Genomic DNA, 17,754 nt, shown 5'->3' on the forward strand with positions numbered 1-17,754 from the left:
AGGAAAAAATAATTAGAAAGACTATAAAAAGAGTAGAATAAACGATAGTATATGATAGCAGAGAATGAAAGTATAGGAACAGAAAAATTAATAATTAATCAAATTAGATGTTAAAATCTTCTGTTGCTTCTATATGGTACTGCGACCTAACATTGACTTGTGCCCTGATCAATTAGCACGATTGTTTTTATGTGAAAGATTTAATAAATGTTCAGAAAAAATACAAAGGAATATTCTGGTAAAAAATGACATCACACGCGCGAATATTATGTTTATTTATTTTGCTCCAAAGAAGTTGAATAATTTCAGATACTATAGTTGGATTCTTCACCACACTTGTCTATAGCCTAGAAGTACCCAACTTTCCTCCCAAACGTGCATTCCACCATATTTAGAGGAAAAATATTGGTAAAATGTCGCACTCTTAAACCAAACAACTTACTTGGATCATTCAACATTATTCCACTGTTTTCCTTTAGTAATTTTTTCCTTTTTTTTTAATTCTACACAGCTAAAGAAAGTTAAAAATCAACGGTTAAAAAATTTATATATTGCTTAGATTATTTGTTTGCTGGTTAGAATTATGCAGTTATTAGTAATGTAAATATATCCGCAATTTACTCAATTGAGACAAACTCAATCCGGCTAACAACCGACATTTGCATTACAAACACGCTTCTAGTAGTGGTTCGCTGAAAACAATCTTTTAAATGGATTTGTATACATCATTATTTTATAAGATTTGAGAAAATACTATAATATCCCAAGTTACAATCTACATGATTTACAAATACATCTAATTGTAAAAGAATGGGAAAACGAAATTCCAGTTAAAAGGAACTGAATACAGATCAATGTAACTACTACTTCAGGAAGTTTATGTGGAGATCTGGACTTCTTAATTTTCACTAATCACTCTAACTCTCTAAGTGTTCGTTGTGTACGTAGAGAAAATAGTAAAAAGAAATAAAAATTTCCAGGGAGAAAAAATAAAAAGTTGCAAACATAATTATGAGAATAAGTTTATTTGATCCATTCCATAATTTACGCACTTATTGTTAGACCTCATTCTAGGAAAGCTTATAAATAGCAGTTAAGCAAACATTAAAACCCACTTGTTCACACTTAAGCAATAAAAAGATGGAAATTTAACTCCAGTAACAGAAAACAGTGACCCAAAATGGTATCGTGCATTAAAATCCACGTGTTCATGCTGAAGCACTTAAGCAAATTTAATAAGTTCTTGCTATTCTTAATATAGTAATTTCTATCCAAATAAGAATATGAACGCACATCTAATTTCGACCTAAATTGAATAAATTAAATGCATGTTAATTATCTTGGTAATATTTACCCATAATGTGAAAATGAACAAAGTCCTAATGATGTTTAATTAACAAGTGGTAAGTTGCCGGCCTTTAATTTCTAAACCCTCCTCTTAGACATGGCTATTAAAAGAGACAGTTTTTTGACAATTTCTTTGTCTAATGTAAGTAGTAGTCAACCTTGATATCTCTTTCAAAAAGAGAAAAACAACATAATTTTTAATTTGCAAAATCTCCTAAATTTATGCAAATCGTGGGGAGCAATTACTCTAAATCCTCCTACACTTCATGCTAGTCACTTAGATATTGAACCTCTCTATATCCTGAGAATTGCAAATACTAGCATTTTCTCAATTCTTCATTTCAAATCTTCTCTTTTTATATTACAACTTTTAGCAAAATGAAGTACGACAGTTTCTTTGCAAGGAGTTTCAGTAAACATGAGCAGAAGAAATTAGGATTTGGAGCATTTGTTAGTTGTTTTATAATAGCAGCCACCTTTTGTATTCTCTTCAAGCCTGAATTTCGTCATTTTAAAGTTGGTAAGTCATTTAATTTACCTTTTAGTAATTTAATTTGAAAATCTTACACTGATTTAGAGGATATGATTGTATTCTTTCTTTTCCTTCTCAGAGTGGATTGCATTTTTTCTCTTCATTTCCTTTATAGTCAAAATCTAAGTCTTTGCTAACAATTATTACTTTGTATTTATGCATGGCATTTGTTTACTAGTTGTTTTATTTTTTTGACGTTTATAGTAAGATTAAATTGCATTCACCTTGTAAATATTTCATCATATTGTAAATGGATATAAGTTAAATTCTTAACATAAACGGTATCAGAATATAATGTACACCCATTAATTGGCAAAAAATGGATAGAAATGACAACATGTAGTCATTCTAGAGGATTGATAGTATTTAGTAATTAGTTAGATTCCTAAATTTCAGTTTTTCAGTTCAATTTCAGGACACAAAGTCCTGAAATTAAGATGTTTAGTTCAAATTTTCTAGACAAAATAAGCACTGGGTAATCCCTAAATAGCATCCCGAAAAAATGAGAATTTGTGTACTTCCCCAAAAAATGATCGTTATTGAACAGTGTTATGTCCTTGTATGACAGTGAATGTTAAGGTATCTCTTCGTGGGCCCCCTCAAATTCTGGCAATAACAGAGGAAGTCAGTAATAAGCCCAAAAAAACATGTAAGTACCAACTTAATACTAGCATTTAACTTTTGCAAATGAGCAAGTTTACATTTATTTAATATCTTACCATAAACATAATTATCTGCTTTCAGATGTTGAAATAAAAGAAGATAAACCAATTTGCAATGTCACACATCCAAGAGCTGATCTCTGTGAGATGAATGGTGATATAAGAATTCATGGAAATTTATCAACCATTTATTTTGTTTCAACTGATAAATTAGCAGATGAAAGGAATAATTCCTGGAGCATAAGACCATATGCTAGAAAAGGTGACAATAGAGCAATGGACAGTGTAACAAACTTAACAGTCAAAAAGGTTTATAGAAATATTTCTCAAGAAATTCCAGATTGCACTAGAAATTATACTGTTCCTGCTATTGTTTTTTCAACTAAAGGATATGCAGGAAATCATTTCCATGATTTCACTGATGTGCTAATTCCATTATTCCAAACTTCGCGACATTTCAACAATGAAGTTCAGTTTCTGATTACAAATAAGAAATCTTGGTGGATTAACAAGTACAAACCAGTGTTACAAAGATTATCAAAGTATGATATTATTGATATTGACAAGGAAAAAGAAGTCCTTTGTTTCCCAAGTATGATAATTGGCTTAAAAGCCAACAAAGAATTCAGCATTAACACTTCAGAATCTCCTTACTCTATGAGTGACTTCACAAAATTCTTGAAAAGTACATATTCCTTGAAAAGAAAATCCGCGGTGAAGTTGAAAAAGAATGCTGATCAAGGAAGGAAAATCAAACCGCGACTTCTTATTATTTCAAGAAGTAAAACGAGGCGTTTTACTAACGTAGAAGAGATTGTTACAATGGCTAGAAATATTGGATTCGACGTAGTTGTTGAAGAAACAAGAGAAAATCTGGCTAAAGTTGCAAAAAAAGTGAACTCATTTGATGTATTAATGGGAGTGCATGGTGCTGGATTGACTAATATGGTTTTCTTGCCAGAAAAAGCAGTTGTTATACAAATTGTGGGGTTAGGAATGGAATGGGTTTCTAAAGTGGACTTTGAAATTCCAGCTTTAGACATGAAATTGAAGTATTTGGATTACAAGATTAGTGTAAATGAGAGTTCTTTAATTCAGCAATATCCAGTTGAGCATCATGTGTTAAAGGATCCTCCTGGTAATATGATTTCTCCTAAAGGATGGATTTCATATAGGAAAATTTATTTAGAACAGCAAGATGTAAAAATTGATGTAAATAGGTTTAGAGGAACACTTTTGAAAGCATTTGAGCTGTTGCAGAGTTGATATTTTTAATAAATTATTTAATAAACAAAGGCACAAGAACAGGACAACCTTCATTCAATTTATTCTTGTTTCACTTTTCTTTTGTTCTTTTCTTTCTTTGGTTCAGCTCAGATAGTCTAGCTAAATTCTTCTTTGTCATTTTGCCTTTTCTAAATGAGGCTAAATCCAGATGGCATGTTGTTGAAAGTCAATCTTGTAGCTAACGAGAAGGGAAAATAGTCATTGACTAGTTATATGAGGTATATTCTCCTTGCAATAAATTGGTCAACTTTAATTTAGTGGAGTAGTATGTCAATTCCAATCTCATTTACTCACTCCGTTATAATAAATGAAGTACATAATTTACCATAATACCTATATTAATTGATGCATATTTTATTGGATTTAAAATAAATAATAAATACTGTGGGTATAACAGGAAAAAAGAATTTGTCTTCTCTTGATATGCGTAAAGTAAAATAAAAATAAAAATTTATTTTTAATATACATGCCAAGTAAAAGTGAACAGGGGGTAATATTCCTAAACGATAAATTTTGCAACTTCAAAATACCAAAAAGTTATTACTTCTAAAAGAAGGAAGTTTGTCTCCCCCAAAAATGATGAAGTAAAAAATGGGAATATAGACTCATATAGCGTTTTTAGTTGAGTATTTTTCATCTAATTTCGCTTTTTGTTAATTCATTTATTTATCATTTCTCGGTTTGCCACAACCTTATCAAATGGTCTTACATTCAGCCGGCAATAGAAATAAGGGATTTTCACGTAGTATAGCTGCCCTCAAAAGAATAACAGGCAAATGTATATTTTTAGAAATATCATCAAACGGAAAAGTAAAGCAATAAAAACTCATGTAGCTAAGATAGCTCCTTGAATATATATTCCAAATAATTAATCAAATCCCCTTTCGCCTACAGCAAACAGATAACAGTATACCCATCTACAGATTCTTGTACAGAGTCACAGGGAACACTTTAGACAAATCTGCACCCAAAACTCCAAAAGGACCCCCAGCGACGAAAATCTCAGTGAAACCGGAGATGCACCATCGAACTGTAATCATTATTGAGAATAAGAAAGCAAATACAATCTTAGACATGGGATTCTATATATGATCATTCACAAGTCTCTGTAATACAACTTTGTATTTGGTGTATAACTCTCCATTTCCTCTAACAGATCCATCCTCATGAGCTATAATGAATGAGAAGCAGAGACATACAAGGAATAAATATTAGTGTGTACACTCCGAGGCTAAGCTGATCGTTCAGGTCATTGCACATCTGCCCATCTAAACTAGGTGGCGTTCCTCTTCTCGGCGAAAGAATTGATCAATTCTTACTTCATAATGACAAGCCTTTAGGGCAGATGTGTTGGATAGAGAATACAGACATCATGTTGACCACATAGTGCAGTGAATATTAATCAAAAGTCACCAAATAGGAAGTTACCGTATTGATACGTTCCTCCCACATTGCCAATGCATAAATCCACTAGCTTCCTCGAAGATTGTCAGCAACCCTCTTCAAAAATGAAGGTCCAATAAGACATGATTATATACACCCTTCAAGCTGCATCTTCTTGGCCAAAAGTTACTCGTCTCTATTCAACCAAGAAATATAATGCCAGCAAGGACCTCTTCATCCGCGGGACTGTCAGGTTAGTGACCCAAGACAATTACCTCCATTTCGTACTATGAAGTTGCTTTTTACTCTTGCTTTTCTTCAAAAGTGCTGACATGTGTTCAACAGCCTTAGAAGACGACTGTGTCTCACCAGTCAACCACTGCAGAGCTTCAGCAGCTGCATCTTTTTCAGCGTCCTTCTTACTACCACAAGGCTGACCAACAAAGTTCAACCCATTGAATATTACAGTGGAGCGGAACTTATTATTTTTTAGTTGAGTAGTCTTGTAATTGGGTGATTGGTGACCAGCCCGAGCAAGCAATGTCTGGAGATGAGACTTCGGATTTTCACCACCAGTGCCCTTTGTTGAACTGATGCTTTTTTGCAACTCCTTTGCGGACTTCTTTGGGGACGGTTTACGACCAAAGACAAACTTACCTTCACAGTGATCCTCCGACACCAGCAATCTAACAGCTTCTAATAGCTCACCATGACTGCCTACATCAAAATTACGGTCCAAAAGCTGCCAGAAAAAACAAACATCAGGCGAGAAAGAAGGATTTGTCATATGCACCCACTTATAATATGCTTTCTGAAGAATGCATGTGATACGAGCTACGCGTGCAAATAGTCAATACCATCAGTCACACAGTTGACAGGAGCAACACTACAGAAACGGCAATAATGGAAAACTCAAAAAGAAGATGGCACGAACAAAGATGGCGACATATACATACTTTCTTATGGACAAGTTCATTAAGCTCCCTCTTCAAGCTTAGATAAGTATTTGCCAGTGAGGGGCTCATGAAAAACTCCAAGTACCCTCCAAGCATCATCAAGTATCCATCCTAACAAGAGAAATGAGTTTTTAAGGGAAAAAACAAACACTAATTAGTAGAGATACTCATAAAAAGGATTCGAGAACATGACAACATGAACCTTGCAAAACAAAAAAGAAATCAGCATCCTCCGTGAGGGAAGTGGGGTGGGGGTGGAGGTGGGAGCAGGCAAAGTCAGAAGAAAGAAACTTACTAGAGCTCGTCCAAAAATGCTTCCGCCAAACAAGAGTAGGACAGAATCAGATACAGCTGTAGAATCACGCAGGAATACTGCATTCACTTTAACTTTCTCATTGAAGACAAGCCATGGATATGGGATTTGCAGCTCTTGGGCATTAACAGAATTCTAAGTGGAAAAAGGAAAACCACTATTAAAAGATGGGAACTTTTCCTTTAGAAATTACATGAAATGTGTCACAATTTAAATAACACTAATTATACTATGAAGCTTACAGAGTACAAAAGAACTCCACCATCCTCCATTGTTTTCAGTGAGATTGACCTCTCCTTGTTCTGTCAGTAAAATATATGTTCAATTAGCACTCAAAGATACAAGAATGACGGGTCGTCACGAGATTCTGATAAATACATAGGAAAACCATCAATCCTAGCTCAACACTCACCCAACTTTTTATTGAAACCTAGCTCAACACTCACCCAACTTTTTATTGAAAAATTTACAAAGATGGAAGTGCAACCATGCATGCAGTGAGAGAGAGCGAAAGAATTTAGGAATCAGTATCATGTACAAGCCAACTTCTACTTCATGTAAATAACAGATGAAGCGCTAACCTCAATCATCAAGAGTAAGAAGGGTTGTTAAATCAAAGAGCATAACTCACCACAACAGAGCATATGCCAGGGAATAACCCGCCACATATAATTGCTCGAACAAGATGTTCATCATTACTCCAGGCATTACAACTCTGAAAGCTATCAACTAGACCAATTTCCTTAAGCAGATGCAAAAATTGCTTTCGAAGGGAGTCCATCGCTTTGAGAGTTTGCGCAGAAAGGAAATTTTTCCAACAGTACTCATAACCAGATTGCTGCCTCTCAGCGTTTCTCCAGCCATCATAAGCCCGAACAAGAGCAAGATGATCACTGAAGTCACGAGCAGAAAACTGGGCTTTGGCAGACTCAGCAAGCTGCAGAAAATATATTTCAAAAACATTATACATACTCAGCCAGCTGCAAAAAGTATATTTCAAAAATATTATACATACTCAGCCAGCTGCAGAAAGTATATTTCAAAAACATTATACAAGGTCCTCATGGGAAAGAGACAGAGCGCTATAGGGAACACTAGGTGACAAAACAACTAATTAAAGAGGTTCCACAAATATAGAAAAAGATCTCAGTTCAAACATCGTTTCCAAGCACTAGGATAAAGGATGTGCAAAGGTGAAAAGTACACTTTAGCAGGCTTGGGATAATATAAAGAACCATGCAACTGAAATAGTTTCTTTCCAAAATCCATGGGACTTGTGGCAATTTCCCAAGCTACTGCTTATAACTCAATATGCTGATGTCCTTAAACTACCAAAACTCGCATTAGTAAGAGTGCAGTCAGTTCAGGATAGGTCCTGTCCCCTATCACATCTTCACAAGACCAACTTTTCCTTTTAGAATATTGTTTAAATTTCGCGGCTAGATTCAGCACACGCCCTCGTTGTCAAATTTATAAGGTAATACTATATTGTCAACCAAGTGTGTTTTTTTTTATGAAGAACAACTTAGTGTTTTGTATTTTGCACATTGCAGTAGCAAAGACCCCTATTCCTAAGCACTAATGTTGTTAAAGAAAATAAGTTCATTTACATTTTACGGTCCCCATAACCAACTGGGAAATGTTGGCAAGTAGTTAGGTGATAGACCATTATTCCTTGCACTGATGCTGTAAAAGAAAGGGAGTGACTTTACATTTTACAGTCCCCAAACTTGGAACAAATGCAACTGAAGATCTGGCTTAGATAAACGGAAATGTTTACAGAAGCAACTTTTGAAAAGCATGCACATAAAACGTATTAAATCTGTTTCTCATAGAAACAACGCACAGATATTCCTTAAGTAAAGAAAGAGATAAATGTACTACTGTGAGAAAAGGACATAATATGTTAACATGTTTAGACATTAGTTGAGTCACTCCAAGAAACAAGAAGAAGATGGTAAGTTCTCATTCATAAAGCAGAGAATATTAACTTACATCTTTTTTGTCAAATGGCATTAAAAATGGGTCTCTAACACTTAAACCAGCAACAACTGTCATAATTGGATCCAGGCAGTTGAATACTGCACCTAATATTATCATTTTTCCCAGTTTTGGTTCAACTGGAAGCATTGATAAGTGTTGTCCTACAAGAAAATCCAGAAGTCAAGTTTTCTTTTCCCCCCCAAAAAAAAGATGAAGAAGACTATGGAGAAATTGCTGAGAGATCAAGAAAAATCAGCTATGCTTTTACCAAGTACTGTCAGATTTTCATTCTCATCTAGAGCCCCTATTGTCTTCAGAAACTCAACAGCATTTTGAACCTGCAAAACAATATTTGCAAATACATAAAAAATCAAATTAACCACACAACAAAGATATATGTCCATTAACAATAAAGTCAAGGAGCCAGAATTGTCAAACAAAGAAGTATATCTACCAGACAACTTAAATCCAGGTTTGGTTGAAAGAAAGGCAGACATAACATATTCTTCACCTAATAGGATGTACATGTCCCTATCTCAACGCGTTTTCATGAGCAGAATGTAAAAATTAAGAAAATTCAGTGGTTAACCAGTCTAACACGCTCAGAAATGATGCCATATGCACATATTAAGTTGTTCGGTGTCACCATCCATTTAAGACATTGGAAAATTTGAACTGGAATGTAGCAAGTTCATCAAATATAACATAACATCCCTCCTGATTATCTCCACCCCCTCAAAGACAATCTAAACAATTTCCCCCCATTTTACTTGCCCTCATTTTCAACTTCCACTGTCACAAACAACCACACATATTCAACAAACTGGGTGAAAGAGTATATCTCAACTTACAGATAGTGGTTCTGGTGGCTGCAATGCCTTAGATAGAAAGTCTGAAATACTTCCAAGTTGTAAGCTTTTAATCTGCAAACATAGAGATTGTAATGGTGTCCTCAGAAGCTCCGGCAGTTGATAATCTGCAAAAGCTTCAAATACACATCTAGGATAGAGATGATAACACTCCCCAGGTTGAACACGGCCAGCTCTTCCTCTTCTCTGGAAAATCAAATGGACATTCGCTTATTATGTAGATTCCACCGCACTAATTAAATAATCAAGAAAAAAGCTGGGGGGAGTATGTGGATCCATGCATCAAAATGCATAATTATTTTAGGTATTTAAGTATTGCAAAGGCTGAAGCAGGTAGATTATATATATCTTACTTGACGAGCAGAAGCTTTTGAAATCCAAGAAGGAAGCAAACATGGAGTGTTGTTGAGTGCATCATAAGATGTCTCTTTTGCCTTTCCACAGTCGACCACAAAAACCACATCATTGATGGTGATACTTGTTTCAGCCATGTTGGTAGCTAATACAATTTTCCTTATTCCATCTTCTGGCTTATCAAAAATCAATTTCTGTTTGCAAGCGAGTAGAGATCAAAAGTTAAGAGTGTACAACAATATATAAATGAAATGAGAATAGCAACCAGATTTAAATTATCAAAAAATTTACTTAATCACAAATTAATGATCTTGACTAGATTTTAAAGCTCCCAACTGTGCAGGGATGAAACTCAATCTACTCCTCTAGCTCTCAAGGTTACCAACCTATCCTTCTTCCATGATTATTTTAGATGAGTTTTAAAATGGAAGTTAAGAAAGAACCTATCGGCGCCTGATCAGTTCCATGATAATTGTTAATTAATGCTTTTTGTCATAAAACATGTCTTCCGTGCTAGGATGAAACTCAACACAACAGCGATATCATGAGAATACCAACCTATTCATTCTGCAGGCCTAAAATCAAAGAAAGAGAATTCACTAAATAATTCTTCGGAAAAGATTAGAAAGAAAAGCATCATCACCTATTCAAAATAAAATTCCTTAAAACAGTTTAAAAGAAACAAGCTCCTTGAAACCTTATATATATATATATATATATATATATTGATTGGTTAATTTTTACTACGCAATAGGACAAAGATATTATACAGTGACTTCACCTTTAAATTGAAAAGCGTTTTAGCTTTTAAAAGATACTGGAAGGACCCAGCAGATTACATTCTGCCTTTGAATAACCGAAATTCCTCCATAAAGACGTACACAAATTTCTACAATACTGATTCTCTAAAAAAGTTAAAAGAGTATAGAAACAAAACGACAACTATGGGAAAGGAGGATAAAAGGTAACACTTCCAACTTGGCGATACCTGCTCCGCACTGGCCATGGAACCATGGCATGCAAGCAGCAATACTCTGCTTGGATCTCCCAATAGAGGATGAGCCTGCAGCTGATCTTTCAAAGCATTAATGTCATCCCAACCTGTCATGAAAACCAACACAGCACCTGGCCTTTCGTTTTTACATATGTGGCAAAGCACATGCTCAATGAGGTTGAAGCCTATTGAATCAGGATTCCAACAGGAAAGTGAATCCCGAGTACGAGGATTATACTGCCCAAAATCAGCTGCTTCTAGTGATTCCTGTTTCAAAGCCTAAGTATCAAACAAAAACTATCATACAGAGCCCATGATAACATCATAGAGATTCTATACCTCAACAGCTGAAGCAATTTGAGTCTTCCTCTTCCTATCAGTCTGCTTCTGCATTTTCCACATCTTGTCTTGACCATAATTATCAATTTGATTATATGGAGTTAACCGATATCTAGTTATTTCCAAAATATTTTCCAGAAAATGACTTCGGACTGGATAAGTAAAACCCTGATGAGAGAAAAGAGAGATTTTAGCCCCCCAAGAAAAAGCATTCTAGGAAGATCAAGAACTCTAGAGCAGCTCAAATATGATGCTAATGTTATAAGCCTTTGGCCATGCAAATCCAAATGACTTCTATGGTATTGCTGAAATGTAAAAGTCTAAAATAAACCGTGGATATAGTGACCTGAATGATCATAAATAAAGAGATATATGTTAAAACTGAGTGCCACTACTCCATTCCATTTTTGTTTTAAGAATCAATCAAGCTATCAACTAAGCTTCTCTCTGAGATTAGTTGAAGTCAGTTATATAACTCTTCTTTCATTTTTTTTTTTTTTTGATAAGCCAAAATTTGTATTACCAAACACCAAGCAAGTGTCAAAGGTACTTCTACTATATTCAAGTCCAATTTATTACAATAGTACGTACTTTGTATTTTAGGCAAATTAGTGGTTCTACAAAATAGAGGTTCTCTAATTTCATATTTACCACTCGACAAACATAAAAGTCTCTAATTAGAATAAAAAATTCCTAACACCATCAATAACAGCAAGACCTTAATTCCAACTAGACTGTATCACTTATATAAAATCCTTTATTTCCATCACGTTTTATTTTAGTTAAGTCCACATTGATCCCGAAGGATCCTAGGTTTTAGGATACAACTTCCTTTTATATAATTTTACGTCTATCTATCTCTTTTTATCACATTACATCATATCACATCAACTGATTAGTGCATCTGGAGCTCTACGCAGGACATAACCAAACTATCTTAAGTAATGTTTTCCTTTTGTCATTTGAAACTCCATGTGTGCACATGCGCGCTCTGTTGGATACGATGATTTCTACTCTTGTCCAATTGTGTATGACCGACATTTATCTTAATATCCGCAGTTGTACAACTCTCATGTTATAGATATATTGAACATCTAAAGCCCAATGCTCAACCCTATGTAAAATTGACGGCCTCACAACTGTTCCATAGAATCTTCTTTAACTATCGCAGCTAGTTTCCTATAGCATACAATGTCAAAACAATCTTCCCTCTCCCTCCCTCCCTCCCTTTACTTTTTGGTCATGAAGGAGGTATCCGGATGTCAGTATTTGGACGGGTATCACATGATTTAAAGCCTACAACATGGTAGAAAATGTAATAAACCTTCGACTTACAGGAATATGGATCATTGGAGCGCGGCCAAAATAGGAAGAGAAGAGCTCAGCGTTAAGAGTAGCACTCATCAAGATCAGCCTCAATTCCGGTCGACGGGGAAGGAGATCTTTAAGGACAATCAAAAGGAAATCTGAAAGGAAAGACAACTCTAGTAAGCAACTTGAAGTACAAGAGTTTAAAAAACTGCAACATTGCCAGATGGGCAGGTACCTTCATTCATTCCCCGTTCATGAATCTCGTCTACAATAACGTGAGTGACACCTCCCAAATTTCTATCAACCAGTAATCTCCTCAGAAGAATGCCAGTGGTGCAAAATAAGAGGCGTGTATCCCTCCCTTTCATGCCCTCAAGCCGAACCTTGTAGCCCACCTACAAATTGGAGAACACAACCAGAAGAAAAACCATTTTATATACCCAATAAACACATACAGAAGAAATAGCATGAGCCAAAAACTCACAGATTCTCCCAGACTCTCCCCACGCTCTGCAGCAACTCTTTCAGACACAGCCATAGCAGATATTCGCCTTGGTTGAGTACAAATAATATTACAAGTAGCTCCACGAGCAGCTTCAATCTCAGCTTCTAAAATGTACTGAGGCAATTGGGTAGTCTTACCACATCCAGTTTCCCCAGACACGACCACCACCTGCACCACAACCAATTGCAGTCAGGACAATTCTTCAAATGAAGTTTCTTTTTTCTTTTTTTTGAGAATGTATCTTCACATGAATCATTTTGCCCAGCCTAATTCTAGGAAAGCAAGCCTCAATTGGATTAAAGTATTCCTTAACATAAAAGTATCACTCTTTCACTCTTACTAATATAAAAAAGATAAACACTGCAGTAGCTGGCAGTATCTCCTTGGTAGTTGGTACTAGTAACAACAAGTGAAAATCCCACAAGTAGGGTCTGGGGAGGTAGGATGTACGCAGCCTTATCCCTACCCTGGAAGGACAGAGAGACTGTTTCCGATAGATCCTCGGCTAAAGAAGATGGAAGAAGCGATGATAGCAATTCATAGCAAGACAATATATTTAGAAAACTAAATTGAAGATAGCAATAAAGAATATGAAAGAAGTACCGATAGCAAGTAATAGCAAGACAATATATTTAGAGAAACAAAATCCGAGGTCTGATAGCAATAGAGAATATGAAAGGAGCACTGATAGCAAACTAAGGAAGTACATGTGACAAGTAATAACGGAACAAGATATGCGAAAATAGCAAACTCGGGATAAAAAGGTACCATACTAACACTAACACTAAAGACTAATGAAGACAAAGCGAAACGCACGACTACCTACTAACCTTCTACACTAATCCTTAACCTCCACACCCTCTTATACAGGGTCATGTCCTCGGTTAGCTCAAATTGCGCCATGTCCCGCCTGATCACCTCTCCCCAAGACTTTTTTGTCCTACCTCTACCCTTCCTCTTGCCCCCCAAGGCCAACCTCTCACACCTCCTGACTGGGGCATCTATGCTTCTTCTCTTAACATGCCCGAACCATCTCAGTCTCGCCTCTCGCGTCTTTTCCTGGACCACTCCCACCTTGTCCCGAATAACTCTCCTTGATACTTGGCTTAATAAAATTACCTTATTTTATCAACAAAAAAAAAAAAAGATAAAACTGGACTATCAGATATGCAGGTTAGGGCCCATATATCAAGAGGACTTCTTGATGTGCTATTTTCACCATGCTACAACGTCCGCATAAAGCGACCCACAAATGTGCGTACTTTCGATGGATTCATTGGTCAATCAAAATTGAAAGTGGAAATCTAAATCAAGTCAAATAAGAAGCCTTGGAAGGAATATCTACTGTTATTCAACCTAAATACATAGCAAAAGCAAAGCCATACAAGTGAATTATTTGACAGAACTGCATATAAACCTGATTCTCAGAAATAGCTCTAAGCAATGTCTCTCTCTCTTTAAATGCTGGGAGACTTCTTCGAATTTCTTGCATCTTCTGGCCTTCTGGAGACCCCTACAGAAAGATGGCTGTCAGTCAAAACTGATGTTTAGAATACTGCATAAAGATGAGTTGTTGTATTGCAGTACGGAATCAAGAGGCAACTTGATAGTTACCTTTTGCAAAAATTCATGTGTACATTACTGAGAACTTCAAAGCAAGTTCCATCAATCCACCACTACCCACTTTACCATCAAAAAACTTAGAATATAATTTCTAAAAATTTTGACAAAGACAAATGTAAAATTGATTTTGAAATTACACATGAACTTAATTAATTAATTTGTTCTGTTTAAGAAGAAATCATATCGGCTATCCATCATCTTGTGCACTAAATTTATAGTACAAAAGTTACTGCAATAGCTGTTCAAAGTTTGGTTATTATGCATTTCGTCTTTTTTGTTTGTTTGTGTGATAGTAACAAGTTAATTTGCATTTCTTTTTTACTTGTAGGAATGAAAGTAAAAGGAAAAAATCCAGGGAATCACATTGAGCATGTAGAGCTCGACCAAAATGGGACATATTTACATAGTCCACATGCAGAATACAAAAATAGTCATTAGATCTCTTGAACTTCCAAGTCCAAATACAGAATTCAGAATGAATATCATAAACGTATGTAATGAGTGCAAGTGCAAAACCAAGGAATGCAAATGCTATAACGTGAACGAAGCACTGGAAGAACAGGTCCCGGCCCCTAAGCCACTCTATATGGCTCACGATTGTGTTGAGTAATTCAACCTCCAAACAAGCAGTAAGTTGATTTGACAAGATGATCACAACTACCCCTAAAAAATTTAGTACTTGAAAACTTGTACTCTATTATGTGATGCTTCACCTCCTTGGACTCTGCTAAAGTGCCAAGCCAATACACATTCATTATGTGAACAGCATCCATATTTCTCAGGTAACAAGATACAAAACATTTTGAAGAGAGAGAAGAAGACAGCAGCCTAACGTGGCCCAGCAGATAGAGGAGAAATAAGGTCTGAACAACATATGGATAACAACATGACACAAATAAAAGTTGCAACAATCTGGCAAAAGATAGAATATAACCTTCCAATCTTCTTGTCTATTCCGCATCTCCAAGCTCCTTCGCCTGAGAATTCGCTCTGCAACAACACTTTGTGCAAATGGCTTCTCATTCTCATAAAGCTCTTTATCATTGAGAGAAGCATTATGTGCAAAGTTTTCCTTGTTTGCGGACTTTTTAGAAAGATGTGCTTTAAGAAGATCATCTACTCTGTTTTGTAATCCATAAGGTAACACTACCTAAAATATCAATGCGAGATGCATTAATAGAAGAACATACTGAAAAAAAGATTGAAGCATAAAGCACATATAGCCAGATAAAAAACTTCATGTTAACACTTATTTACCTCTCTCTGTGGACGCTTAGCATCCAAATCTGGCCTATAATTCGGCAATGGGACTTTGCTAAACACAACTGCTTTTTCATACTGGCGGCTGCATCAAAATATATACCGAATAAACTCACAACAAAGTGAACATAAAAACATCATCACATCACATAGGGATATGTTAAAGAAATTTGATATACCAATGCAAACCCATTCTAGTTGCCAGAGCTGATATATGCTCAAAATCGCGACGGTCCTTTTTCTCCCTTGAGACCACTTCTTGGTCACCTTTTTTGCGCATTAACATGTTTAGCTTCCACCTCCATTCTTCAATATTATGAAGGGTTCCATCACACTAGAGTTGATAACAACGAAAAGTGAGAAAAAGGTATAAGCTCTTATGCTGAAAAATAGAAGTCCCTTATTTTATTAGACACTTACCAGTTGCTTAGACGACTCAGTTTCACGATCAGACTCGGACTGGGACTCATACTCATCATAAGCAAAACGACCATACCCTAAATTCTGCTGATAAAAATACGGAAAAGAAAAAGAAGAAGAAGATGAACCATTTCTTTTCCGCCTTAATACAACAGACGAATTAGAAGAGCCCTTGGCTGAGCAAAAGAATCGAACTTGTGACGGGCAGTGAAGAAGAGGGTCTGTTTTAAAGTGGAAACAAAATTGTAGAGAAGTGGTGGTAGTGGAAGACATAATGGTGAGGAATTGAGTGGCTTTGAGCCTCAGCTTGAGGCAGTTTTGAATAAGGTTAGTGTAAGGCATGGGCATGGTGATTATGCCTAAAAATTAAGTTGAAGATTTTTTCAGGGAAACCATTTTTGTAATTTTGTGGTTAGGGTTTAAGGAGAGAGATGAAAATGAGGAATGGGTAAGAGGTGGTTGCATAGTAATCACAGAAAGGGAAGGAGTAAGGAGACAGTCCAATTCCAATAGCAGAAAATATTTTTGCACTACTACCATTTACTTCGCTATGTTTTTTTTTTTTTTTTTCTCGCGAGTTAATTGTCGGTTTGGCCCCCTTAGAAAGAAAATATGTCGCTTGACCTATTTGTTTTCCTAGAGGGGTTTAAGGTTTCAAAATTTGTTTAATTTGCAAATGAGAACATCTTTAAAGATATGGCTTGATCCTTGTCCCTCGGAGGATTAACGATAATTTAATTCAGATAATTAGTACTTCTTTTATATTTTCCTTCAAGTTATTATCTTTACAATTGATGGATTTAGATCTATTGGCACCATAGTACTCTCATAATTGTATAAACATGAATTTTTCTTACTGTACTGCCTCTTTTACAAAGAAAATATACATATGAATTTGCAACTTTGAGGCATAATAATCCGATCTAAAATCCGAAAATCCGATCCGATCCAAACTTTAAAATTCGATCCAATCTGATATTAATTCGGATCGGATTCGGATTGCATTTTCTAGAATCTGAAATCCGAAAATCCGATCCGAAATGTGCTAAATCCAATCTGATCCGATCCATGCACAGCCCTACTCACAACCACAGGCAGACTCGGGTTTTGAAAGTGGTGGAGCATTATTGTCGAATAAATAATTTGAACAAATGATAGACTCAAAATCGAACCAAAGTAGCATACTAAAAATCAAGTTGTGTCCTCCTAAACTGATTCGGACAACTGCCTAAGATTTGAATCTTAGGATGTCAATCAAAACATATACTTGTTACTTAAGATATATACATGTATATACATATATTTTTTTGAAGTTACTAGGGACCGGTGCCCCCTACACGGGATAAGTCTGCATGTGCTCGCAACGTATGTTTGATTTATGAGTTAAAGAATCGTTTGTTTGGTGGGATAAAGGATAATAATCTTGAAAGTAGGTGCGGGATTATTTTTATCCCGCGTGTAGTTGAATTATTGAATCCAAAATTAGCAATCCCATAATAATAAGTTTATATCACAAATTGTGATATTATTCCATCCTACATTGAGGATGGAATAATAATTCACAAATTACTTAATCCGGGTATAAAATACTACAATCACAAAAGTGCCCCTTTTCA

At 35.6% G+C, this 17,754-nt stretch overlaps 2 protein-coding genes across 2 annotated transcripts; one reads left to right on the top strand and one right to left on the bottom strand.

The window, feature by feature from the left end:
- Nucleotides 1-1,576: 1,576 nt before the first annotated feature.
- LOC107765380 (alpha-1,3-arabinosyltransferase XAT3-like) lies at nucleotides 1,577-3,807 on the top strand. Its single transcript, XM_016584021.2, has 3 exons — nucleotides 1,577-1,867; nucleotides 2,448-2,528; nucleotides 2,624-3,807. The coding sequence occupies exons 1-3, from the start codon at nucleotides 1,726-1,728 to the stop codon at nucleotides 3,805-3,807; spliced, it is 1,407 nt and encodes a 468-aa protein (XP_016439507.1). The 5' UTR covers nucleotides 1,577-1,725.
- An 852-nt stretch (nucleotides 3,808-4,659) lies between these two features.
- LOC107765398 (DExH-box ATP-dependent RNA helicase DExH3) lies at nucleotides 4,660-16,683 on the bottom strand. Its single transcript, XM_075251435.1, has 19 exons — nucleotides 16,139-16,683; nucleotides 15,898-16,052; nucleotides 15,716-15,803; nucleotides 15,393-15,608; nucleotides 14,253-14,348; nucleotides 12,815-13,003; nucleotides 12,566-12,725; nucleotides 12,355-12,485; nucleotides 11,020-11,187; nucleotides 10,675-10,947; nucleotides 9,686-9,880; nucleotides 9,315-9,518; nucleotides 8,732-8,801; nucleotides 8,476-8,624; nucleotides 7,112-7,417; nucleotides 6,723-6,782; nucleotides 6,463-6,615; nucleotides 6,168-6,278; nucleotides 4,660-5,953 (listed from the first exon to the last, which is right to left on the bottom strand). Exons 1-19 carry the CDS (start codon nucleotides 16,484-16,486, stop codon nucleotides 5,483-5,485), a joined length of 3,543 nt encoding a protein of 1,180 aa, XP_075107536.1. The 5' UTR covers nucleotides 16,487-16,683; the 3' UTR covers nucleotides 4,660-5,482.
- Nucleotides 16,684-17,754: the final 1,071 nt, after the last annotated feature.

This window comes from Nicotiana tabacum, chromosome 4 (assembly GCF_000715075.1).
Source record: "Nicotiana tabacum cultivar K326 chromosome 4, ASM71507v2, whole genome shotgun sequence".
Lineage (NCBI taxonomy): Eukaryota > Viridiplantae > Streptophyta > Magnoliopsida > Solanales > Solanaceae > Nicotiana > Nicotiana tabacum.